At 39.1% G+C, this 27,382-nt stretch overlaps 1 protein-coding gene across 1 annotated transcript; it reads left to right on the top strand.

Annotated features, from left to right (window-relative positions):
- Nucleotides 1-725: 725 nt before the first annotated feature.
- SLC17A5 (solute carrier family 17 member 5) lies at nt 726-24,209 on the top strand. The gene is made up of 11 exons (XM_052781704.1): nt 726-948; nt 4,343-4,539; nt 5,901-6,134; nt 6,631-6,718; nt 9,540-9,626; nt 10,881-10,999; nt 11,868-12,026; nt 14,163-14,295; nt 15,973-16,120; nt 20,822-20,912; nt 22,487-24,209. Exons 1-11 carry the CDS (start codon nt 888-890, stop codon nt 22,622-22,624), a joined length of 1,455 nt encoding a protein of 484 aa, XP_052637664.1. The 5' UTR covers nt 726-887; the 3' UTR covers nt 22,625-24,209.
- The last annotated feature ends 3,173 nt before the right edge of the window (nt 24,210-27,382 follow it).

Consider the following 27,382-nt stretch of genomic DNA (forward strand, 5'->3'; position numbering starts at 1 on the left):
CCAGGAATCTTTTACATTCTTCCATTTTCCAGTACGCAGAATTTCCCAGGCAGTTATTTACACATCAGTACGATGGCACGGGCATCTAGCAAAGCCAAGGGTTTCAGCGGATGGCCGGTGAGATCGTCAAAATGGCTCAGCACTCAGCCCTGGCAAGGGCACAGATGAGCAGAGGTAAAAGCCTGAAAAACTTGAAGGCATCTACCCTGTCGTTAGTTTTGACTGAGGTTGAAGCCCACTGATTCCGGGAGGAAAATCTCTATTACGTACGCCGTGGTGCTTATTCATTTATACTGGTGCATTTCAAGGCCTTGCTCCAGGAATCGGGTGCTGCGCACGGAATAAAAAGGTCCTGTGCTGCAGATAATGCCAATTTATTGTTATAACGCAGCTCAAGAGGTTGGGCATTTTAGTAGTTACAGAGAAGCCCAACACTTGCCGCGGCGGTTGCCACGGGAAGGGAAAGCGTGATTCACCTGGTGAGATTTGTCCTAAATATGAGGAACTTTTCCCAAAACAGCCGCCACGGGCCACCCGCAGCCCGCTTTTCTGTCAGTCAGTCAGTCCAGTCAGTCACTCAGCCAGCCAGCCCGCCCCGAGGGAGGGAGCGACCGCCTCCGCGCTGCAGATGGGCGGGCCGCCGCGGCCCCTGCCCTCACCAAAGATGGCCGCCGAGGGCCGGCCGGGAGCGGCGCCGCGCTGCGGCTGAGGCCGTTTCCGCCCGCCAGCGCCCGTCACGTGACGGCCGGCGGCTGCCGCCGCCCGGCTCCGTCGGGGCAGAGCGGGGCGGGCGGGTTAGCGGCGCGGCTGGCCGCGCTGCCGTCCTCTCAGCGGTGGCGGCCGGCGGTCTGGCCCTGGGCGCGCTGCGCGGTCCGGGTGGCAGCGAGATGGAGACCCAGGAGGGAGAGGACCGCACCCCGCTGCTGAAGGAGTCCCAGCCCGGCACGGGTGAGAGGAGGAGCGGGGAGGCGTTGCCATGGAGCCGCAGGGCCCGGGCCGGGAGCGTCCCTGAGGTGGGCCGGGCCCTCCCCTGCCGCAGCCGTTGCCCAGTGAGGGTGAGGGCCGGCCCGGGTCCCGCGGCGGCCGGGCCCCTCTCCGCCGCCTCGGGGGCTTCGCTTCCCGCCCCGCGCCGTGAGGCGGCGTTTGATCCTGGGGGACGCGGCGGTGTCGGGGAGGGTTCGGTTAAAGACGGCCCTGCGTCCTGACGGGGATGGCGGGGAGCTCCGTCCTCGGCACGGGTGGGGGGGGGGAACAGGGGTGCAGCCCCGTCACGGAATTCGGCTGTAAATACCCGCCCTTGGCTTGGTCTCTTGTCAGTGAGAGACGAGTGGGGGTAATTCCAGTTTAAATGTTAATGACGGCTGGGGTCCTGCGAGGTTAGGGCGGGATTTCGCTTTAAGACAGAATCTGAGCAAGACTGATTGCTCGTTGTGGAAGTATGGAGAGGAAAGAAGGTGGAAGAAGGCACGAACGTAATTAATTATAGGGGAGGAGGGTCGTCGTGGGGTCAGGGCTTAACAACAGAGCTAAGGTGTTTAGGGGGTTGTCTATGCTGTCTTGTTTCCCAGAACGTACAAACTACGAAGAGTAAAGTAAGATTTTAAGTTTCTTCACTATGGCACCACGAAATACTCCAACCTGCTTGGGAGATGTGTAGCTGCAGCAAGAGGGGCTGCTAACAAAATGACTTAAAAGTGCCAGAAAGAGAGAAATTTGAGTTCAAGTCTGTTATTAAAGCAATACGTTCTTAAGCTTGCACAATGCATCGTGCTCCAGTTGAGGTGGTTCACCTCACCCACAAGGAAAAATACAGCAGAAGAGCAACTTCCTTTAACTGCAGTGCAACTTGCAGCACAGACCTATTTTCTTAACTGCAATTTAAGAATCTTGTTCAATTATAGCTACAGTATTATAAAACATGCCCCTGAAATCAGAATTAACTGTAGATGTAGGACCCAAGACTACCAATCAAGGTAAGACCTTGAACATCATGATTAGCTGCCTTAAACTTTAGGGGGGTGAATGTCTGTGTCTCTTTGATTATAGCAATCTCCTGAAGAGGTGGGTGACTGAAACGCATCTGGAATCTTCTCGAATCTTCTGTTCTGTTAGCCTGATCTAATATTCTCAGGTATTGCAAATGCACTTGGTGGAAAGACAGGGAAGCGATAATTTCAGCAGCCATTTATTTCAGACTTGCAGATGTACATGTTTGTTAGATTTTTATGATAAACTATTTATAGTTGAAAAAAATCTGACATTAGTGAACTTGAGTTCTTGCACATCTGTTTTGTGGAGCTTGCTGTCCAGAGAAAATGTATACCAGTAAGAGGCTTCCAGCGGAAGAGTAATGGATGTTCCAGTTAATCTGCATTTCCAAGCAAGGGTTACATCATCAGTGTGATGCTCAGCCTTCTGTTATTATTGTTTAACCCCAGCAAATACAGGCAGTGGGAAGTTTAAATAGCTTTACCTGTAATTGTATTCATTGTTATAAATTATATGACTATACGTTTTCTACTTAAGCCAAATTGCTTTTCAAACAACAATAAAGGACAACAAAGCTGTTTGACTAGTTTTTGTGCAGTAAGCACTTCCTGCTCTTGGTGCCTATTGTTTTTAAAGTAAGCAATAAAATTTTGGCTACTCTCCTTCATGTCATTTAAAAATCAGATATGACTTTTTCAAATGCTGCCGAGGCAAGACTGGCAATTACCGCAGGTCTGGAAGGTGCTTTGCGTATTTGTACAGTAGCCTCACTTATTCTCATTTACTAAATGAACATAGCAAATACAGCCTCTCTGTGTCATTTTAACAACTTGTGCAGCCATAATGAACTTCATATAAAGTTGGTCAGGGTTAGAGACTTAAAAAATGGGAAAGTTCTGCTACTTCTGCTACTATGAAAAATACAGTCTTGCAGAAAGGCTCTGTCAGTGCTCCCACTGAAAAAGACAAAATTGCATGGGCATATTCCTTGTTTCAAGGAAGTTACGGGGAAGGGGAGGGTCGTTAGATAGCTTGTCCACAGGGCATGCTTTTTTGCTGCTTACTGCAGATCACAGAATCCATTCAAGAGACATACTGCAGTAGCAAATGAAGCTCCGGTCAATCCTGTTGTTCACAGATACACTTGTTCTATTCATCATTTGAATTCTGAATAGTCACAGAAAGATGAGATCACTGTAGACCAATGTAATAGCTGTAGGTGCTGATCATCAACCCTCCCAGAGTTTCAGACGTCCAGGTTATAAAATTTTCAGTTAGCACCATAGTTTCCTCACAGGGGGGGAAACTCCACCCCCTAACTATTTGTGAATTCAGCAGATTCTTCAAGTAGTTTCTCAACAATTTGACATTTCTGCTCAGTTTGTTTAACCATTCCCAGTTCATAAAGAGTATCTGCAGAGCTGTAAACTGTATTTTGTATAGATACAAAATTTATTGCCACTGGTGATGTGCTGGCCAAGTTACAGCTCAACTCTGATCTGAATCTCCTGGTGCTGATGAAGGATCTCTGCCAAGTGCTGCTGTGTACTACTGTAGAAGAGAATCAATAACTGTGTTACAGTGCAAAGTCTGATACCTGGGTTTAAACAGCTGACAGTCTACTTAATGCCACAACACAGGTTGTATGCTGAATCTAAGACTCATTTGGCTTTGTCAACTTCATTGTTGTATGGTGACTGCAGAAGAGCGGTGTACTGGGCAACTGGGAAACTGTTGCTATTTCACAGTGCCACCGTGGTGTTTGCTGTTCCCCTTTCTGCTAGCTTTCTCTGTTTGGCAGCTGTCAGCAAATGCATATTCTTTTATAAGCAAACTTACAGAAGGAAAACCTGTCCTAGAAAACAGCCTGGAATCTCAATGACTGTTCTTTAACACCACTTTAAGAGTCTCTGTTTTTCTTGCACCGTTTTCATGTATATGACAGGCTTTCCACTAATCTTGGGGTTTTTTTTAGTGTGAAGTTCTACTTTGAATAAATATTACTATATTTTGGCAAGGACTTTTGAAACCATGTTTCTAAATCCATTTCCACAGACCATATGCCACACTTCCACTGCAACCTCTACACTTGTGCAGGTAGCTACCAGTTGTCTAAACCAGAATCACATTTGTTTTGCACATCAGTAGAAAAGTGGGCTTTCCACCCCCCGCCCACCCTCAGCCTCTACCCCTATTGAATACACCCCTTAAGACTAGAACAATTGCCTTGTTTACTTGCCTATTTTTTTCTTACCCATAAATTTCTGAGTTTATTAGTAAAAACTGCTTATCAGTTGTTCTTACTTTGCTAGGTTCTGTTAAAACAAAAATTTTTCCTTTACTCTCGTTTCAGTCCCTGCATGCTGCTCAGCTCGCTACAATCTAGCTCTACTGGCCTTTTTTGGGTTCTTCCTCCTGTATGCCTTACGTGTGAACCTAAGCGTTGCTTTGGTGGATATGGTAGAACCTAACATAAGCTTAGCAAAGAATACAACTTCCAATGTGTGTCCAGAGCATTCCTCCACCATAAATGTTCCTCGCAACACAACGGTGAGGTCTCAAACATGTTGTCCTGTAATATGGCATGTAAAAGTGTTTTTAACAGAAGTCTGTGATTGATGACTCATGGTTAGGGGGCAAGAGAACAGGCTGCTTTTTACCAGATGGCCTTTTCAGTGGTTCTTTTAAAGCTATTCTGAAAAATAATAGCCTTAAATGACTAGCTAATTTAGAAGTGCTGTGCTCAGGGTCAGTTTTTTTATGTACATCCTTTCTGTGCTCTTCCTTACAAATTGGCTGACCTCATAGATCTACTATGACTCACTGTTTTATATGCCAGTGATCAACTGTTACTGTTATATCTGCGTCAGAGCTCACATCAGTATCCATATTTGCCTGTTCTTTGGACAGTTTCAATGGCATGAAATTTCATTACAAAATATTTTTCTCCTCACTTCTTTGATCTCTTTCCCAGATCATGATTCTTGTCTTCATATCCTTTATCTCTGACTTCCCTTCCAGTAATCCTTAAAATCACATTTCTTAACTGAACTGTTGGATATGAAAAAATGATTTAAAAAACCAAAACAAAACACCAACTTTGTGAATTTGGACTTGCATAGATCTCATCTTATAATTTAAGTTTATCACTGAGCACTCTTGCTGTCTTCCTGCCTTCATTTTGTTTGCTTGTTTAGAGGTCATTTATTATTTATCACGAGCAAATTATAACTATGAACTTTATGGGAGGAAGATTCTATCTCATCACTTCTGTGAAATGTATGCTGCTCATTTAGATGCTTATAAATTGGGCTTTTGGAAGTGATCCTAAATTTCAAAATCACTTTATTGGGCAACAGCTCATGTCTTCTTGCTGACTTCCTTTATAGCTTCAGGCTCTTTATCTCGATCATCTTTGCTTTTATTACTTTGTCTGCTAAACTCATCTTCCCTCTGTTGTGCTTATCCCATTCTTCCACCTACCCTTGTGAGTCCTGTCCTTGGTTGCTCTCTCTTTATATTAAATTTAAGCATCTGCATCTCCATGTTTGCTTTTCTGTCAATAAATTTTCAGCAGGAAAAGCTATTTTCTAGAGCATGACGGTGTCCACACTGTGATAGAGAAGTGGGATTCACACTCATGCAGACTACATAGTCTGTACCTTTGTCACCTAACCCAAGTTGCTTAGAACCCAGATATGTCTGGACAGACTGTAAACTCCCTGCATTAGCTTTCAACACAAGTTTGATTGCAGTATAGATGTGTGTAGAGGAAGGAGACCATGAAAGATTTGTAATTTAGGTGTAAAGGACTAAATGATGGATCAAAGTTACATAAAATATGGTCAGAGAAACTGCTATTTTGAACTTACTGTATTTTGGGTTTGTTTTTTTTTTTCTCCTCTTTTTAGGGGGAAAAGTATTCTTGGGATGCTGATACTCAGGGATGGATCCTTGGTTCTTTTTTCTATGGCTATATCATTACTCAGATTCCAGGAGGATATATCGCAAGCAAAATCGGAGGGAAGCTATTGCTGGGGTTTGGCATCTTTGGTACCTCTGTATTCACCTTGCTTACTCCCTTAGCTGCAAATTTGGGAGTTGGCTACCTCATAGCTGTCAGAGCCTTGGAAGGACTGGGAGAGGTAATGCTTTTTCCCTATGTAACTTGAAAATGTATCTGAATAATTTATTAATAAATTATAGTGATTAGACCTTGTGGGTATCAGTATGCTGGAGTAGTATATGGATTGTTTCATTCTGAGTAGCTTAGTTTTAATTTTTTTGAATAATTAAAAAGTTAGCCCTATATTTTAGCCTAAGCTTTTCGAATAAGAAAAAAATTTTATTTCTAAGGACACTTGAGGCAAAATTAGAGTTATCCCTTCTCATTTGTTAGAAACCAGGAGCTCAGAACAGTATTGTTGGTATTCTTGCAGCTTTTCCAGTATATACAGAAATAAAGGCAGGAGAAATTAATTCTGCCTCCTTACTCTCATGCCTTGCACAGTTTTTAAAGTGGTTTCTTGCTAAACAAGAACCCTAACTACTGCTTTTTAATGAAATATGCTTTGAAACATGCAAAATTGAAGGGAGGTCTGAAATTGTTGCATTTCAACAGAACGAAATGTTGTTTTCTAGGGTGTTACCTTCCCGGCTATGCATTCAATGTGGTCTTCTTGGGCCCCTCCACTGGAACGCAGCAAGCTCCTTAGTATTTCATATGCAGGTGAGAAATTCCCACACTGATAATGGGATTATACATTTTTACTGCACTAACAGGGAGGATTGACTTAAATCAAAGGGATTTATATTCTAAATTTTAATCAGCATTTAATCTGGAAAGAGTAACATTGAATTAAATCTTGCTTTGCATTCATTATCTTGATTTCAAACCATTCATGGTTTTTGTAACCCTGAGAAAAGGTATTGATCTGCAACTAAGTATAAACTTCAGTCTAACTTTGGTATAAAATGGTGCAAAGAGTTACTGTGAAGCTGATTAATAGAAGATACTGTGAGTAAAGGAGATCCAGTATTAGGAACAAAAAAGCTGGGGCAGAATCACAGGATAGAGGTGTTTGGTTGGTTGGTTTTGTTTTGTTTTGTTTTTAAAGTGTTTTATGAGGAACTCAAAGAAGAAAATGTCCAAGGTACTGCTGCAAGAGCTCCTTATCAGAGTCCAATACTCCCTGACCAGATTCTTTTAGATATTCTACGTGTGGAAGGTGTGATGTTTGATATCAAATTTACTTGCTTGAAGATATTTGATTTTACACAAGATTTTTGATTTAGCAGAGTGATACAAAATATACTGAACACACAGTTCAAATGTAAGTTAACACTTAGCAAAATATAGCAATTGCAGTACACATTTGCATTACTGGTCACTAATATGCTCACCGTCATGACGCTGGGAATCCCCAGTTGCCAGGAAGGAATATGTGGGTTTAAGGCAGCACAAGTCTGTTGTTCTCTTAGAAATTCTATTGTTAGTTGTTTAGTTTTATACTTTATGTTGGGCTGAGCCACATGTTCACTCCCCTCCTGCTGGTCTGGCTAACTCAGGGAGACAGTCACACTTTTAATGAATTTGGGGAGAAACATTTACACCACCATCTGATCCGCTCAACTGACTTAGCTGTTTATCTAAAACAAAGGCCACTCTCTGGTCCCCTTTGTGTTGAGATAAAGTCAGCTTTCTTTGCAAGAGCTGTGGTCAGTCACACCCTGCATTATTCCCTGAGCTTCATTGACACATTGCTCTTGCCCATCTCCACTGAGCCTTCATCTGTTTTAGGGGTTTACTGGTTCAGTCACATTGCTAAATGCAGTATTAGTGGGGCAGGTGAAAAATGTAGCTTTCTAAATTTACTAGTCAAAATTGATATTATTTCTTTGAGGATGACAAATTTTGAATTCACTTAATGAAGTAATGGTTTGGTTTACTCACTCTTGTTAATATTAATTCTGTTACAGCTTTCTTATTTGACCTGGGCATCATCAAGAGGACAGGGCTATACTTTGTAAACTGTGGCTACAGTTTCTCAAGCAGCTAAGCCAGTCTAGTGGCTCACTTGTGCCAGCAGGAATGAAGCCTTAATCCTTTCTTCCTCACATTTCCTCACTTCCCTCCTAGCCAAGTGTCTCATTCCTTCCTTTGTGCTATTTCAGGCACTCATCAGACCCTTCCATGAGCCGCTTTAACACACCCAATGCAGCAGAAAGCTTTTCTCTCTTTTTTAAAATCTGTTTTCTGCCTTATTAGTGAATTAAATCTGCTTTAAAAGAATTCTTCATGTGGGAGCCAGCATACAAGTTAAGCAGAGAGCACAGGGTTGGGACTGACATCTACTGCATTTAACAATTGGGGGCTTTTAAACTGTCCTTTTGTGTCTTGTGAAAGTATATGCTGCTGTACTAGTGAGAAGAGTCTGTGGCCTTGAACAGCCAATCGTTAGCAGTTGTGGATGGATAAGGCATCTTGCGTAAACTTAGCAGAGTTTCCTTTTCCCCCCATTTTCATGGCTGGCAGTCATGTGGTCTGTGGTTTATTTAATCATGATCATGTTGATTTTCTAAGAGAACATATGATTGAGGTTATATGTAGTTGTTATTCTGATTTATATTTTGCATAGTGTATGCGGTTTTGTTGTTCGTGGTTGAAACTTTCTGCCTCAAATAAAAATTATTGTTTCCATGAAGATGGAATCTAGGCAGCCAGTGTATCAATATGATCTAATGTTTTCTGAGTTGAGACTGGGTTTGGAGAAGTGATTGTATAACTAACATTAAGAGACAAGGTCTACTATTTATCACCGGTAGAGTTCCAAAGTATGTAAATAATATGGGTTGGGCTTCTAGTTTAGATTTGGGGGGGGGGGGGGTGTGGAACCTGCCATCCTTGCAAAATGTATATTGAATTATAAACTCAGGAATAGTTCTTTTCTGCTCTTTTGGCTTGTATCTGAACTGGAATGTGCTCATCTTTGCCTTCTTCCTTGCCTGATCCTACACCCTGTCGAATTCAGGGACCATGGGATTTGAACCTGCTGGTTATTTGGATGCCTTCTGGCTCTGGTTTCTAGCATTCCTGTTTCTGTGGAGCTAGTAGGAGTTACGAGAAATGCAAACTGATTATATCAAGTCAGAATATTATCCTGCCCCCAAGTCTTTAATTATACTGTGATGAGCTCTCTCTTGTTTTGCAGCAATGGCAGTTGTCTAATTTGCATTGTTTGGGATGTACTAGAGCCATCACTTTATTGGAGATGAATGTGCCAAGAATGCCTGTCTTTGATAGCTTTTTGCTTGTAATTTTGGATGCTTAGGGCTTTCTGGCTCTGTTTACTTGAAGCTGCTGAAGCAGCTTATTGTGCCTGTGTTTCTTTAAGGGGGAATGACAGCCCTCTAGTGGTGGTGACAAATCTTTTCTGCATGATTTATTACAGAAAAATAAAATAAAATAACTGTGAAATGCCACTAAGTTTAAAGGGTCTATGGGAGATCTAATTATTGTTTTACCACTTTGTTTTCGTTTCTTCCGGTAGGTGCGCAGCTGGGAACTGTTGTCTCTCTGCCGCTCTCTGGTTTAATTTGCTATTATATGAACTGGGTTTACGTGTTTTACATATTTGGTAAGTTTTTTTAAATTATTAAAAGTGCAATCCGTATTCTTTTTGAAAAGCATGGTATATTATAAAACTTATTTTGAGTTTTAAAAATGTGTGTGATATGTAGGGTTGCTATTTTATTCCTCCTTGGAAATTAGAGATATTTAAAGCTAAGTAGATTCCTGTGTGTGGCTATGTAAGCCTTGCTTCCAGTGAGCAAAGCTGTCTCGGAGTTGGACAAAAGCTGGTACAAGTCCAATGCTCTTAACTCTCCAGCCACTTGGAATCAACAGGCTGAAATTTCTTATTTGAAGTGTGAAATTGAGTTAATAACTTTAATCCCAGGAACAAACTTCTACTCTGAATGAAAGAACATGTGAAAAGTTACTGCTGCTTTAAATGGAAACTGTGTGGAAAATCTCTCTAGCAGTCACAGGAACCCTGAAGGAATGCCCAAAATGCAAGGCATAGCATGTTTACTGTGAGTTATCTTCTAGAAGCTCAAACACAGAAAATATTTTCTAACAGCATGTCATAGATCTAACTGATGCTTTTTATAGGTCTATTTACATGTCTGAGCTGTTAAGTATTCTGCATGGGGAAGGGAGAATCGGAATAAAAGACAAGAGTTATGCTTTTCTCAGCAAAAACACCTCCAATGTTTGTATAAACAAAAAGGGTTCAGAACAAAGAATTGGACAAAATGAAATAAGTTACAGTGTTATAGTTATATAAAAGTACAGTTCATTTGCACCGACTATTGAGAAGTTCCCTTTTTCAAATGACAGTTCTGGGGTTTGGCTTAAAAAAGAAAAGGAGGATTGGTACAGCAGTTAGGCTGTATGTAGGGCTATTCTGTGTATGTGCACAAAGTATTTTTTGTGATTAAACTTAATGTGAGTTTTTACTTCCTCTGGGTAAGCCATGTCCTTTGTGGCTGTTCCATGTGACTGATAAAAATACAATATGTATGTGTGTGCAACTTTCTTGCTGTATGAGGCACTTCCAAGTGGAATTAAAAAAAACCCAAAAAACAAACCCACAAAAAAACCACTTTCCTGCTTAGTCCTTTTTATTGTTTATTACCTCTAAATGTGCATTTTTAAGCCACTTCAGGGAACTACTGTTGGTAAGTAGATAGAAAAATAATATTCATTAAAATGATATTAGAGTATTTGGAAAAAACCTTCTGACTAAATCATCTGAGAGTGTTATTCACTTAATATGATTGCTTATGTTTTTATTTCTATGTCTTCACCCATCTTTTCCCAACGATAGGTGCACTTGGCGTATTATGGTTCTTCTTCTGGATGTGGTTGGTTAGTGATACACCGGAAACTCACAGGAGCATTTCACATGCTGAAAGAGAATATATACTGTCTTCTCTAAAAGATCAGGTACAGCACTTTAATATAGTCATACTTACTTAAGAACATAAACCACAAATATTGTCATTAGCACCATGCTCTGTTGATGTCTAGAAAAACATCCTTAATCTAAGATAGAGGCAGAATTAAAAATATAATGCAGTTGTATAAGTGAGAAACAATCAGTAATCAAACAAAGCATTTATAATAATGCCTTTTGTCACAGATGTTATTGCGGTGCTTTTTAAATAAAAAGCTCAAGTCTATCACTTCTCTTTAAACTAGATCCAGACCTGTATAATGTCTTTAAACTTTGTAATACAACATTTTACAACTTTTTTTCCAATGTGTCTTCTAGAGTAAGAAAGAGATTACTGTTTGCGGAGAAAACATTTTGAAAATGCTAATGAGCCAGTTCCTAAAGTGTGCATAAGAGTATATTCCTGTGACTGGGGATATGTATTTGTAACCTGTGAAGTTGGCTGAGGGACCAAAGTTAGTATCTAGGATTGAGTAGGAAAGATTCAGCTGAACAAACACGTGATGGGTGACTGTAAATATTTAATCATTTATAGTAAAAGCAGGAGGCAACAAATCTTAACAAGGGAAGGCATACTTTTTGAAATTTTGATTACAAAACGTAATAGTAATTGGTTTACTTTGCAGTAGTAAACAACAGAGCAGTAACATGCATTAGTATTCTTTCAGTGAGAACTCAACACAGTAATTCATTCATTGCTGATGACTTGCATCTATCGACTGAGACTCATTTTGTGCCTTTCAGAATGAATGATCAGCATAGATTTGGGTAGGATCAAAACATTGTATTTAGTAAATGTTCATATCAATGTCCTGATCACTCTTTCTCTTCCTTTTTTCTCTGCCTCATGCTTGCTAGCTTTCTACACAGAACTCTGTTCCCTGGAGACCTATACTGGAGTCCCTTCCACTCTGGGCTATCGTTGTGGCTCACTTCTCTTATAACTGGACTTTCTATACGCTTCTTACGCTCTTGCCCACATACATGAAGGAGATCCTGCGGTTTGATGCACAGGAGGTGAGATAAATAAAAATATAGTCACTTTCTTCTGAACTAAAGAAATGAAATAACAGAGATCTTTCCTGCTGTTAAGAGTAGAGGAACCTGCTTAAGAACCTTGGAATGTAATGATTGGACAAGTGGCATTTTTGAAAGTATTTTAAGGGAGGGTGGGGAGCTTCAGTCTGCTTGGATCCCTTTCCTAATTGTCACTTTTTTTACTTGCCTCAATGAGCAGCAGAGGTAAAATACCTTTTTTTAGCAAGGTAAGTAGGATGAAACAAAACCATAGACTTGAAAAGCATTATATCTGGACCTTAAGGAAATTTTCAAAAATTTAATTATTTATCAGGGAAAAATTACGGGGGGTGGGGGAGGTGGAACATTCTTATTTATAGGAATTACTTGACTGTACTGATCTTTCTTTAATGAGAAAGTTCTGGTGATAGCATAGTTTACCTGGAGAAGCTGGTACAGCCCAAGTAAAAAGGCGCTCAGAAATTTCAAGAAGTTTGGCATAGCCTTTTCCTGATTTAACACATGAGACTGGTTTAGAGCAAACCGAAGATGTATGCCATGCAAGAAAAAGGTGATGCCAGAAATCTTGGGAGGACAAGATGTGGAATCTCAGTGTTAGAAGAGAAGGTTGCAGCAGGGCAAGCTGCAAAATGGCTGGAAAAAATAGCTGAAGTTGCTGGTTGGGTTTCTTATTATGCATCTTGAGGGAATACCTACGTAAACATCTATGAAAGTCATTTGCTACCACAGCCCTCAATTGCATGTGTTTTGTAATACGCTGTTGCATTAAAGGCTAACAGGTTCTGCTGTGAAGTGGTTTCCTATGTCTCTGAGTTATGTTTCTTCTTTTTAGAGTGCTTAGAGTACTGACTGTTGTGAACATTTAAAAAAAGAACAAGCAACAAGCCTACAAAGTAGTGTTGGACTAACTTTGTTGCCAGGCATTTAGATGGAAATTGCATTACTGTTTAAAATATTATACAGTTGCTACTGTATAGTCTACCAGTTTCCATCCTATATTAAAGGGACTGGTTAAAAATAATGCTGTGTCTTTGAACAGTGCTTCAAAAGAATTTGGTTTTTTATTTCTGAGACTATCTTCTATTTTTAAAAATTTTACTTACTGCTTTTGAAAGCTGAGCATTGAAACCCAACAGGCAGCATGTCTGAGTGCTGATAGAGTGGATTTCAGGTGGGGATGTGTTTCCAGTCTCATTTCAAATTAAATTTCCTAGGGAAGCTTTCACTTCTTTGACAAATATACATTTTATAATAGTGTATAAACATTAGAGTATTTCTATCCAATAGCTATCCAAATACCTCTTTTTTATCACAGATTAAGTCAAATTATAGCTCTGTTATCAGCAATTACCCATAATTGTATGGAAAGGGTGTGAACTTATGCAGTTTAGTAGTACCTTTTGCTTCCCCTCATCAGAAAAACATGCAGAATCAGGCAGAAGTCTCTAAACAGCTCTTGTTTAAAGTAATGGGAATTAACAGGTTACTTTAGTGTAAGTAATGTCAGGTCCTGAATAATATCTTTGCTTTGGGATCATAGGATGTCCAGCCTGGATCTGATGAAGGTCCTAGTTCTGTATCTTGTCTCTGATTACAGCCAGCATCAGATGTTTCAGCAGATAGATACAGGATAATGTAATGTTGAAGAGTTATAGTAGTACAAAACCCTGAGATTCCATGTAGCTTTCAAAATTCTGAATAATACTTACATCTTCCACTTACTTTAGTAACTCACTCGATAGCCTGTCCTACTTGAAATTGGTGTTTCTGGAAACTTGCACGGTCAGGTTAATGTCCACAAGATACCTTCATGTATAGTTTTCTTTTTCCTGAACCCAGTTTCTGATTTAAATCTTTAAGTTTTTGGTCTGGCTGCATCGGTAGTTATGGATTAAGACTTGCAATGGAGAGTTTACACATTGGTAACTTTAAAATGCTTTGCTTTTTCTATGCCTAGGTTTCTTTCTTATGGTAATACCAACAATAGTTATGTGGACAGATCGTTTTGATGCCTCTGGTTCAGTCTCTGTTAATGCTCCAGCACAAGTGATTTTTCAGCATACTGAATTGTCATTTCAGTGTTTTAACTGTCGTTTTTTTTAATCTCCTTAACAGAACGGTTTTTTGTCTGCCCTACCTTATTTTGGCTGCTGGTTGTGTATAATCCTGTCTGGGCAAATTGCTGATTATTTACGGGAAAAACAGAACTTGTCCACTGTTTGTGTTCGCAAATGTTTTACCCTAATAGGTAGGTGCAAGTATCATCTCTGTTTGCAACATACCATAATATCCATCTGGGAAAAATGAAGGGTTTGGGAGAGTAGTGTGACATTCTGCTGTGAGATTAGGCAGGATTGTGCATGGCTTGAGAGGAGCAGCTGTATTTGTACATTAATTTGTGAAGAGTCAATCCTATCTTTTTCCCTAAAATAGTAGGCCCATTGAGTAAGAGACTGATAAGAGATTGCTGGAAGCTTTGTTTAGGTCAAGATACATCATTCTTATAAGCAAACTGATTAAATAAATTGTCAAGCAGATTCACCATTAAAGTGGAGATAATAGGTTGACGGAATGATACCTTGTGAGTGGCTTTCTCACATTGGGACGGGATATTGTTCTGCATGAGCCTATTCCCAGCCCTGCGTTGTTCAGTGTTTTGTTTATTTAAGACTTAAGTAACTGAATAGGAATACACTTGCAAAATTTACAGTTGCTACCGGGGTAGGAAGACCAAATAGAATCCAAAATGCTCTTGACTAGTTGGGAGATGATCTGAAATCACCAAGAGATCAACAAGATCAGGGTTTTAATGAATACAGGTAAAGGCTGTATTAAGGAAGGAGAAGTTGATTGTTGATTAAAAGAGGGGGCAGGGGAAAGAAGGGGAAAAAAAAAAAGGTTAGGCACAGGATCCACAGAAGTTGCAGCCTGCTTGATGTATGCCCATCCTTGCTGCCTTCTCAGTTCTGCTGATTCAATTGCTTTCTTTAAAGCAGCTCTTATAATAGACTCTCAAGCATTTTTTTATTTTAAGCCTACACCATTTTGGTGATCTAGTTGACTGCAGGGCCTCACACCCAAGTATGTACAACTGAGGGGGAAACATGCTGTTGTCTTAGGAAAAGCAGGACTGTTAGGTTGGCTTCATCAACAAAAAAGATTGTACTTGGAGCTGTTTACAGACATCATGATGGGGTCATGTAAATGGGCTCTGGTACTGGGAAATGGGTACCAAAGTTGACTGCAGACAGGAAGCAGCATGCACTGGCTCATGATGGCTTGCTAAGCTGTTTCCAGTACCTGATGTAGCATCTCTAAAGCTAGCCTGGGTTCTCTAAATTGTACAGCAGGCTCCAGTATAGATACACCAGTCATTCAGGTCTTGTAAATGTGAAATAAAACTAATTCTAGAAGGTGCCTGCAGGAGAAATATGCATATATATATATATATATACACACACTTATGTATGTATTTGTACGAACCCTTCCAGCTGTACTTTATTACGATCTGCAGAAGTCAGTGTTTGTTCCTGAAACCTGGAGAGTTACATGGGGATAATTTCTTTGCAGTGCACTGTTCACCTACCAGTGTCAGTGTGGCTTCTATTATTTTTATAACAATAAATAAAATTAATTTTTGAAGTCACTTTTAGTATCTGTTGATTTTTATTAAGTTTTTTTTATCTAGTTGAAGTTTGTTCTTTGAAGCTAGAGTGGGATTTTTCTGGTCTGGTTACTGTTTCCAGCACAGGTTTGCAACCCATCTGTTCTTCCTTACAGGCCCACTGTAATGCATGTAGTGCAGTGCTGGATTCTGTACACTAGGGGGTGGTGGAAGTTGTATGGAAAATCTATACACAGCATAGGGCCTCTTAATGTTCCTCACGTTAAAAGTCCATTGATTCTAAGATTTTTTGTCTTAAAGGAATGATTGGACCTGCGGTGTTCTTAGTAGCAGCTGGATTCATAGGCTGCAACTATGCACTGGCTGTTGCATTCGTGACCATATCAACAACACTAGGAGGATTTTGTACATCTGGCTACAGCATCAACCATCTGGACATAGCACCTTCGTAAGTATTGCTGAAGCTATTGTTAGTGCACGTGATACATTTATGACCGCTTTTTTTTTTGTTTGTATTGCTGGGGTGCCTGGGAGATTTAACTATGGATCATGTGCTGTACAGATCTGGAATGTAAACGCTGACAGTGACTCAGGTTTACAGTTTTAAGCACTGTATTTGCAAAAAGTTCAAGTTTCACAGATTATACAAACAACAGTTTAGAATAATTCCATTTTTGATCCTGCAGTAATAAATGATCTAATTCCTGTAATTATATTTACTAGATTTTTGTCCTATTTGATTCATGATCAATTCATGATGCAATCTGGGGTATTACTTCTGTTTCAAGCTTAGCTTTGCAGAACTACAACAGTTAGATGTAAAACATTGGCTTGGAGTTGGAGTTATTTATTTTATGTCTATGTCTCTGTGTTTAAAAATACAAAACATAAGCATTGATGTCAAAAGACATTACTACTCTAAGTTTCTTAATGGCAGGACTTGGATATCTGTGCAGTTTTGATTTGCCTCCTTTTCTTTGTGCATCACAAATTAGTCTTTGTGTCATTGTTGTAATATTCCCCTGCACAGGACCTTTTCTTCACTCAGTGCACAGGGTAGATCCTGCTCTAGAAATGGCTGAGTGTTGTATAGAGAGGGAGACTGGCATTCTTTCCTAAACCCTCTACCTCATAGCTGTAGTAGCTGCAGAGAACATAATGGCTAAGGCAGGGCATTACAGAAGAAAAGAAGGATCATATTTAAGGTAGCTGAACATTGCTCTTGGGAATTCAGTCCTTTCAGTGCTCTGTCACAGAGTTTGCATGTGGTAAGTCAGTTGGATCAGACTCTAGTGTGATCATCTGTGAGGACCATGTTCATACCTTCTGGCTTGAGGAATCTGGACTTCTAAGAGTTCTGTAGTTATGAAGAGTGATGGGAACTTCTTGAGGCTGGTTCAGACTGCCATAATATGTAAAGAGAGTCTGCAGCAGCTGGAGTCCAAACTTAAAACATCTCAGCTGAGAAGCTAATGTTGGATCCAGTGAGATTAATTGAGGCCTAGGTGATTTATTGCTTGTTTTCATATGCCTCTTCGAACTATTAAGTTCTGGTTTGCAAAAATGGTATTACTCAGAGTGCAGACAGAAGTCAGTGGAACTGTGCTTTGAATAAATGAACAATGCTGTTAAATACTCTTAAAATGAGATCCTGAGGATCTCAAATCAAGCATCCAGTAGGCACATACATTCTTGGCCTATGTTTTCGTTTCATGTTGTCATCTCCATCTCTCAAGAGTGTTGTGAAAATAAACTGGTATCATGAAGAGTTCTGCTGGAAAGTGTATGGGATGATTAAAATTCTACTTGCAACAGCTGAATAGTACACAGAAAGTAAGGCTTGGGTCCATGCATGAGCAAGTGAAGTGAAACAAAATATTAAATGGTGCTCATTAAGTGAGTACAATTCATCCTGTCCACGGAGTGCAACAGAGGTGTCACAGGAAGAAGGAAATCACACAACTGCAGCGTGTGCCTCCGTGAGGCATATGCACAAGGAACTTCTGTATGCAGGTGACGGCTGAGGTTTCCAGAGCTAGGATGTTGTGTGTGTTGAGAGATAATTCACTTTGCATTTCTAATGTGTTTATTTCAAGGGTGAATTTCTATATGACAGTATACAGAGTATTTTAGGTCTTGAAAAAAATCATGTGGCATGACGCTGATACGTGTTAGCAGGCTTAATTAGACTCACCATGTGAACTGCTGCTGATCCCTCTGACCAAATCCCACTCTATTCTTCCTACCCTCGACAAAGTCCTGCTTTTATTCCCATTGTGTTTAAACCATACAAGTTTCTCTAGCCCTTCTTTCCTGTCAGGCTGAAGGGAGCATACTGATTATGAGTGCAGGAGGGGCAGGTGCCTTGCTGATAGTTCAGGAACTTTGGCCCAGCATTGCCCCTCGAGACAAATGGCTGTATGTACAGGAAAACTTTCCGGGATGGGAACATGGTCAGGGTGGATGCTGTTTTACTGAAATCAGCCATTCTCTAAATGGAGACAGAGAAGGAAAAGGGCATGTCCTTGTAACAAAGGTCTTAAAAAAATAATTTCTTCAAATACAGAAATACAGAAATATCTAAGATGAGAGGGAAAAAAAGCCTTTTTTTCCCCCTTTTTGTGACTGTCTGAACTTTGTTGGATGAAATGGCCAAGGCAGACATTCACAATTTCAAGGAAATATTTGACATAATTGTAGAAATCTGAAAATGTGGTCTGCATAAAACTGTGAAGGAAACCTCTGTTAAGAGTTTACCCAGAGCTCGATTTTTTTTTTAATTTACTGAAAGATATTAGAATAACCAAAAGTGATTCAAAGCCGTTTCAAAATGCACTTACATGCCCATTTTAATTGGTTAAAAGTATGCTGACTAGAATGGCAAAGGGTCCCTTGTTGCTACTAAAACTTGCATTATACCAAAGAAATAATTATTATATTCACAGGAAAAAGTGAATGAAAATACTGATACTGAGGGAAAAACAATATTTGCTATGTGGTTTTGGTTTCTAACATGTATTTATTATGCCATCAGTGTATTGAATTGGGGGGGTTGGGGACGGGAGGGAGACAAGATTGTTCTTGTGGGGAAAATGTATTCTATTCTAGCTCTTTAAATCTACTTCAATATGTTGCCATGATTACAATTTTTAGTATTGCTGTTACCATGAGCCCTCGTAATATTCCTGTGGCTCTGTTAATACACTAAACACTTCACATATCTTTTTTTTTCGCTCTTGATTTTGCTACTTAACTGCTCTGCAGGTTGATTTCTATTTGGTTATCCCCACTATGCCATAAGAACCTGACCAACAGCTTACTATTAGTCTTGCTCTACAGACACATCACTTTTTGCTTTTCCGTTTCATATGGGAGTCTCCACTGTGCTGAGGGAGTGGCATAGCAGTTATCTGCATCAAACAGCAAGCATTATCAAGAATGCAACCTATGTCAGAAACACTGGGCATAACCAGAGGCATTTAGCCGGCAATTGATTGCCAAAGATCTTTGGTGACCAGGGAAACTATTAAACTATGTTTTGTTTTGAAAGTGTGTGTTAGCAGTATTGTAGTGCTTAAACATTTTGAAGACAAAATGTGTTTGTTTCTACTTAAAGGCTTTAAATGGAGTTTTGCTATATGTGCTTATCTGCCTAAGGGAAACTTTTACACTTTCACATTCAGCTTCATAAAAGCTTATTAATTCTTAAACACTTTCTGAGATAAGAAGACTACATGCTACATTTATAAGAAATAAGGATCGTTTTAATTAAGGCATTGGAGCTCAGTCTAGAATATATTGCCATGCTTTAAGCTGACGTGTTGACTTTCAAGAAAAATCAACTAGTAGGCTAGATAATTGATTCTCTTTCTCAGGAAGAAACACATGTTTCTTGAATATTGTTGGACTGGATACACATATCACAACCTTTTGTAACAATGCTGTATGTTTGAATTCTCCTGTTTCAGTAAATAAAATGTCAAAGCTATGCATCTCTCTTTAGAGATGAAATTATATTTCTGTTATGTTAAAATTGGTGAGGACATAATTTCACTCTGCTAAACAGCCTAAAATGATCACTGGGAGATAACTCTTTTCTCCTGTGGTAAACTCTGACTATTAGTATTTTGTATGATTCTTCAGCCAGCAAATCCACCTTGAAAATCTGGACTGCAGGGATCTGTGCTCTCGTGGTTGGAAGGTTGAGCTCTGCTGTAGAATGTCTAGCTGTTATTTCTCTTCAGTCTCTCCCACAAGTCTGCACTTGTGGTATGATCTTTTGGTATTGCAACACTCCTATGAGAGAGATCTTTAATTGCCTAGAGATGAGGTGCTGAGACTCAGATATTAAGCAAGTTACCGGCTTTTCCCAGCAAGTTTTTATGGCCATCGGTGCACATGCATGCACCTGTGTGTGATAGAGCAACACGTTCATGGAGCAGGAAGCCTCAGAATGGAGCTGCAGGAATGGCAACCAGCAGAACTGGTTAAGTCAGACCCATTTCCCATTGGCGTTGACCTTGAAGGGAAGGACTGCCGCAGTGCTCTGAACTCAGGTCTTTGGAACATATGCTCTGTAGTGTAAGCGGGGCTATCTGTCCGAACTGGTGATATTGCCTTCTTGGCAGACACTTTTTAGTAATGATACCTGAACCAACTCTTACTGTTGCCAAACAGCACTCTGTCGTACTCCTTGTTGTCTTTTCACTTCAAGGCGTGCAGTGTTTCTTTTCTAACTTCGCCAGTGGATCCATTCCAGACAGTTTGGTTGTGACTTCGCAAAGGGGATGTGGGTTTCGATTATGGATCCCTGAGCAAAGCCATGAGTAATTTGTGTTACCTAAACTAATCTCTGGAAAATAGAGACATATAGAATCATTTAGGTTGGAAAGGACCTTTAAGAACATCAAGTCCAACTGTTAACTGAACACTGCCAAGTCCACCACTACACCATGTCCCTAAAAATGTATGTACGAACTTGTCAGTGAGTTGTTACTAGAATGAAAACAAGCCATTCTCACTGGAATATTTCTGTTTTAATTTGTCTGTGTGATCAAGATGAGGCCTATGTGATCAGGTTAGGCAAAATTGTTTCCATGACTGATAAGCAGGATAAGTTAATAAGCAGCGTGAACAATTGCTCTTGCAGGTATGCTGGAATTCTCCTCGGGATCACAAATTCTTTTGCTACTATCCCAGGAATGGTGGGGCCAGTTATTGCGAAGAGCCTCACTCGTAATGTAAGTCTGCTTACCATTTTTTTCAGTTGTTATTTTTTTATCTCCATTGAATGGAAATTCTGTCTTCTCAAGTCTGCAGTCATTAAATGAAATCTGGGTTGTACAAGTAAGTTGCACTGTTCCGTTGCTGTGAGCGACTTAATTCCTAGCCTTTATTCTTCGGATTCTGATCAGGAAGATAAAGGTAAAATCAAAGGCCTGTGTAGGACTTTAAAATTTTAGTGACCCACCCCTTATGTTCTCTAGGAATAAAATGAAAGTGTTTTTATCACAGTAAAACTCTGCTAAAATGCCAACTAAATGAGATAGTTGTGGTATTATTTTAGCAAATTAATACAAGTTCTTACTTGTTTTTTTTAAAATCAGTCTCATGTGAAGTGTTGAGTTATAAGGTCAGCATTTGTCAGATGAGTGAGAAACTAGATTGAAATGTGTGGGTTTTATAATGCATCTCTCTGTATGTACGTTACCAGATTAGGACTTTGTAAGCTGTGCTAGTTTCACAAGACACCTAACTTAAGCAGTGTTAGATTTGTCTTCCGAGATGGTTTAGTCAAAGGGTGATTTGGAATAGAAGAAGGGAGCAAGGAGTTGTTTGATTTTTGGTTTGTTTTGGGGTTTTTTTTTTGAATCAACTATATGAATTATTCTAAAATCTTTTAAGAAAGGAAGATGGGAGGAGTAAGTTTATTGATACAGTTGAATTTTTGGAGTTGGTGATCATTCCAGTGATTTCCTTAAAAATAATATGAAAATATTAATTAATACATAAATCCAAACGAAAGAATTCTTCCAGACATCTTAACAAGTGGGATTTTCTTTTTGTTCAGTTTAGGGGTTTTTTCCCCCATACTAATGCACTGTTCTGGTATAATTCTGTTTTTGTAGTAAAACCATTTACAGGTTTGTTACAGTAGTCATCTGGAAGTAAAAAAAAAAAAAAAAAAAAGGAAAAAAAAGCTTTAAGACATCTACAGATATTACTTCATTTGAAAAGACAAGAAGAAGAAAAAACCCAAAACCAAACAAACCACAGCTCTTTGCTACCCATGTCTTAAGGCCTTTCTTAAATACCAGAGTTTAGCGGATTCCTCTTGAAATCTGAGTAAAGATAGCTACCTTGTTTGGGCTAAAATGCTTATGATTCTAGAATATCCACATAGTTGTCATTAAGAATAGCTTCCTGCCTAGTGCAGAGCACTTCAGCTCTTGGATCACCTGACTTGAAAGCAAGGTAGTGTTCCCCCTTAAGTAACATTCTCTGTGAGTTTGTGTAGCCTTTGTGCAAATGTGAATTTTGATATGAAAGTTCTGCATCTCGGATGATAAACTGATCCAGGTAGTCTAATGCAATTCTGATAGGACTATCTGTGTAAGCTGTATTATTAACTGAAGTTGACTATACTGATGATTTGATCTTTTATGTTTATAATGCTTTTATGTTGGTGTGAAATCATGCTGAATAGCATTTACATTTAAATAGGCAAGGTATGTAGCGTCGGTTTTAAAATTACTTTTTTCTTGAGTGTGGAGCTGCAAATTGACTGCATTTTTTTTTTCCCCCCTTTTGACAGAATACTGTGGGAGAATGGCAGACTGTTTTCTATATTGCTGCTTCTATTAATCTGTTTGGAGCAATTTTCTTTGCATTATTTGCAAGTGGAGAAGTTCAGGACTGGGCAGTCAGTGGATATCACCTGCATAGAAACTGAAGGAGATGTTGAAATACCAAAGCTGTGCTGAATCCCAATGTGCTAGAATTATGTGACCGGAAAAGTGCCTTCCCTACTGATGCCTGGGAGTCTTCAGAGCTTTTCAGTTAAACAATTTTATCTGTATATCTTTTGTACTGAAAATCATTTGACAGCATATGTGTGCTATTTCCTAACAAGAAACTACTTGGATTAAATATAATAGTTTCATGCTAGGACTTGATATCAAATATATGATCAGAGACAACATTTTAAATCGGTGTGCTAGGCTCCAATTCTTTCCAGTTTTTAATTAATATTTTCTGAATTAATGTGTAGGCAGATGTTTGTTGATACTGAAATGAGAGGAAAAAGCAAAGTGATTATGTAGCACTGTAAGGAGGAATGGCATACAAAGAATTGTACCCAAAAAAGTGTTTTGACTTCCATGATGAGATTGATAGGTTTTTTGCTGTTTAAAAGTCTAGAAGAGCTCTAGTTTTCTACAATCTTTTATAATGCTTTTATTTTGTCAGTGTTTTAATTGATGTCTAAGAAATGCACACATGATTTTATTCTATTTTACGCACAAGTTTAAAATAGATAAACATTCCCTGTTTCGTGAATACAGCTTCACAACTGATACAGAGCAATGAGGAAGTAAAATGTACCATTGTGACTGACAGAATAAGCCATGTGTTACTGTTCTCTGTGGTGCAGGTTTTTTTACATAGGCCTCATTTTTATTCATCTGTGCAAAGAAGAAGCAGTGCAACTCTGTGGTTTAAATCTAGGCAGCGTGCAAGAGTGAAATAGAAATAGAATATCTGCATGCTTACCTTAAAATAACTTCCAGTCTGGCAGTTCATTGTTTGTTTCTTTAAATCAATGCAGTGGAATTCTTTCCTCTTGCATGTGGATATATTTGTCCACTTGTCCATGTAAATGCAATAAAATAAGGCCAGTGTAGGGAATAATGAGGAAAATCAGTTCTCTTCTCTAACAGCCTTGTTTGTTAGTCACATAAAAGTAGAGGAAAAAAGAATTAGTGCAATCATAACCTGATGCTGTTAGACTCCTATCAACATAGAATTTCACACTCAGGAGCATCCTTTGCACAACATGCAATTAAATGCCACACAGTAGGATTAAATGAAGTCTATGAAAACAGTGGCCTTGTTAAGAACAAATGGCTGAATAATCTTGTAGTCACAAAGCAAAGGAAAATTCCTGTGCCAAAGATTCCTGGATTGGAGCAATTAGGTAAAAAAGAAAAATCACTGGGCTCTGGGTTTTTCGTTTACCACCAATCCAAAAGAAAAGCCCAGTACTAAAGCTGCTCCAGTGGAGCCTACCTTCCTTCATTTCTAGGAAATGGCATCTGCCTCTTCTTTTTAGCTTTAAGAGCCATTTTGTTTTGACCTTCCTTGAAGTGTCATGTTCTCTGATGGTAGAACTGTGTTTAAATCTGTGTTTGTTTCTGCAGCATTTCCACAATAAACGGTGTGAAGTTCAGATTAAATTAGTAGCTGTTCAGTGGGACTATGTTAAAGCTATATTGTGTCTTCAGTGTTTCCACAATAAATAGAACGAATATTTACATGTGCATCTGTTGTTGAAAATTACTATCTCCCTGAAGTTAGAACACCATTCTGAAAGTATGCTGAACAAGATTGGTAAGTGGATTAAGGGATGGTTAATATTTTCCTGGAAAATTACCTGCTTCAGAAGTTTCTTGTCTAGCTTTACAGGTGAGTACTATCTTCCACCTGACACTGCATGAAAAGAAAGAATTTCACTTTGTATTTACAGAAATTTGTACTCTTTCAGTACCCTTGGTTAAAAAGGAGGGAAAAAACAAGTTCCAAAAAAGTAGAAGAAAGTTTCTGGATACATATTAAACTATGCCTTTGCTTTTCTAGAGATTATGAGCAGGACAACGTATGGACAGGGTTGCTATTTCACCTGTTCTGAAATTGGAAACTTCAGCCTCCCGTGCTTTTAGTCTTTTTGCATGAAAACAGTTCAGTTGAGTATCAAAATTAAAAAAATAGATACTTAAGGGAGTAGATGCAGTAGAAGTGAATGTAGACATTCTCTGTATCACTGAAATGAGCCTGAATTAGATTCAGTTAAAACTGAATCGATTTGGGGCATATCAGCAACTGAGCAGTCTAGAAATTTTTGACCAGTGTATTAGATTTTGTTTTCTCCTCATCTAACGCACCACTAACACTTATTTTGTATATTGTGTAACTTTTAAGTGAGTTTGGAAAGTGGGACTGAAAAAGTTGGTATAAATCATTATATTATTTCTAGACAATGGGCTACAATTAACTTAGTAGTACATAACTATTACCAATTTTATTTTTAAAAGTATCAAAACACAGCATGAGATTCTTGCTCTCAATTCACTGAGGCTCTTAACATGTTAGAAACAAACAAGAAAAGCCCCCAAAACTTAAGAGTTTTACCTTTCTGCATCATGCTCACAAAAAGGAAAATCTGTATGAAAAAGCTGTCAAAATAGTTTCTGCTAATCATGATACTGTTTCTATTGCATTGCCATGTTCCTGTTTGCACAGCTCTCACAATCAGTTTCATCTGTTCAAAAATATTTCTCATATTCCATATTTTCAGAAGTAACAAGGGTTTTGAGTACCTCTCGTCTCAGTTCATCTGTGTGACATGGGATCCTGACAAAAATTGGGCAGGTTTTTTGTGGTGACTGTTTTCCTGAAACAATCCTGTGATTGTTATTTTTTGCTGCATTTCCTTAACAGGTATACCAGAGTAAGAAGTTGTGCTCTCTGTTCCATCAAGAACCCTGTAATTAGGATGTCCACCTGGAATGAGGGAAGTCAGTTCAAAACCAGATTTCACCCATTTCAGAGCAGGAGCTGAACCACTGCTTTGGGACCGTGTCTTAGTGTTGCCAGGTATTTTTAAGTGCATTCTCCTCAATGTCTCCTTCTGACGCAGTTCTGCTTAAATTTTTTTTTTGGAACATTTAGTGCAAAGTTCTACCAACATTAGTAACAGAGATGCAGTAACTCTTTGCAGAATATCCTACAGCACGTGACATGGGTATTGACCTGTGATCTGAACCACGGTCTTCTATAGCCTGGAGAAGTGCCTTCATCATGCTTTTCAAAAGAGGCCACAAAATAATGGGTGTGTTTTTCAATTCACTATTTCTTTGTTCCAAGGGTACCAACTGTCAGTTATGCACCTTAAAGAAGTATGAAGTATTTGACACCCCAAAATATGAGTTAACTTATGTAGGCTTTTTTTTAATGCTAAATTAGTGAAGATTTATATAACTCTTCATAATGTATAGGCACCTGTGCACAGTGCTTCCCCATCTACATGTTCCTCTGTAACTGGTAACAACTGTATTTGCTATGTGAAAGGGTCATCTTAGTTCATTTCCCAGAAGTTGAATTGTTCCTCTGATGTATCTTTTTTCTGGCTTCTCTTCTCAATCACTTATTTACTTATTTGCCAATTTCTCCTCTTCTACATTCTGGGAATGTTTCATTCCATGATAAATTAACCTTTGAGTTTAACAGGTCTTCCAATATTTTAAGCATTTGCCAGAAAGGAAAGCTGTGGGTGAGGAAGCCTAGACTTTATGAAGATAAGTGAGATAAAGTTCGTACGGAAAGGTAGTGTCTTCTGTTAGATCACTTAGAGCATCTGGGAAAGAGAGACATGCTTTTAAACGTCAAGCCTCTCCTTTTATATTATGAGCTCAACCATCACAACTAAAACACTGCTGTTATGTTTTTTAAGCTGTTACAGTGAGTAAGTAGCACCTTAAGAGGGTCTCCCATTTCTCCTGTGTACCTGTATCTCAAAAAGCTGAATGTCTACTCTTAAATCACATGATTTAAGAGCAACCAAATCAAACAAAATAAATCAAAATGATTCTCACTCAAACAATTGTTGGCTGGCCAAATCCTTTTCTGAGACCTGTCAGTAAAGATGCTGTCTCTATTAGTACAAGGGCACTGGCCTGAGTTGTTATAGTGAAGAAGATATGTCTGACTTGAAGCTAAGGAAAGGATATAATTTGACATGAATGATTTGGATTAATATATTTTGCTATTACTACGCCCACTGGGAGTAAACCACCACACTAGCAGTAGTGTATTCACTAACAGTGAAGTAGATAATCTTGAAGATACAAAGAGGTTCTTGTGGGCTTAAGTACTTAGAGAAGTTGATTAGCCTCGTGTTGGTCTGTTTTCAATGAAGAAATATAATGAGCCATTTTTTTAAATGCATTTGTTTAACAAATCAGATCGTACTAGAGTCAGCTTAAAGCTTTGCCAATTTGCCTACTTCATGCTTCACTCATACAACAGTTACTAATATTTCTACAATTCTGTGTCTAATGGACTATATGTTTATAATTCTGAAAAATAGCTTAAGAAAGGTTTCATTTATTTACACTTTATGTTATGGTGTGTATAGTCTGTTGCAGAAGTAATTCTCACTATGTTTAATGTGAGAGTAAAACAATGAGTTAAATTTATTTGAATTTCTTGCCCTCCACCCAGCAGAGTTGCCTGTAGCCCCAGTAACTGTTTTACATCAGGGTGTTAGTTATTAACATTTTGTAAGATTCAAATAGCCAGAAAAAGAACTGCAAGAAGACACCAGCAGTTATTTAAATCCCAGTTGCGTAGCAAATTGGGGGAGGGAGCACATAAAGGCATGCCAGAGGATAAAAAACTGCTACCTTGAGTGAGAAACTGCAACCTTTCTACTTCC

Source organism: Harpia harpyja, chromosome 3 (assembly GCF_026419915.1).
Source record: "Harpia harpyja isolate bHarHar1 chromosome 3, bHarHar1 primary haplotype, whole genome shotgun sequence".
NCBI lineage: Eukaryota > Metazoa > Chordata > Aves > Accipitriformes > Accipitridae > Harpia > Harpia harpyja.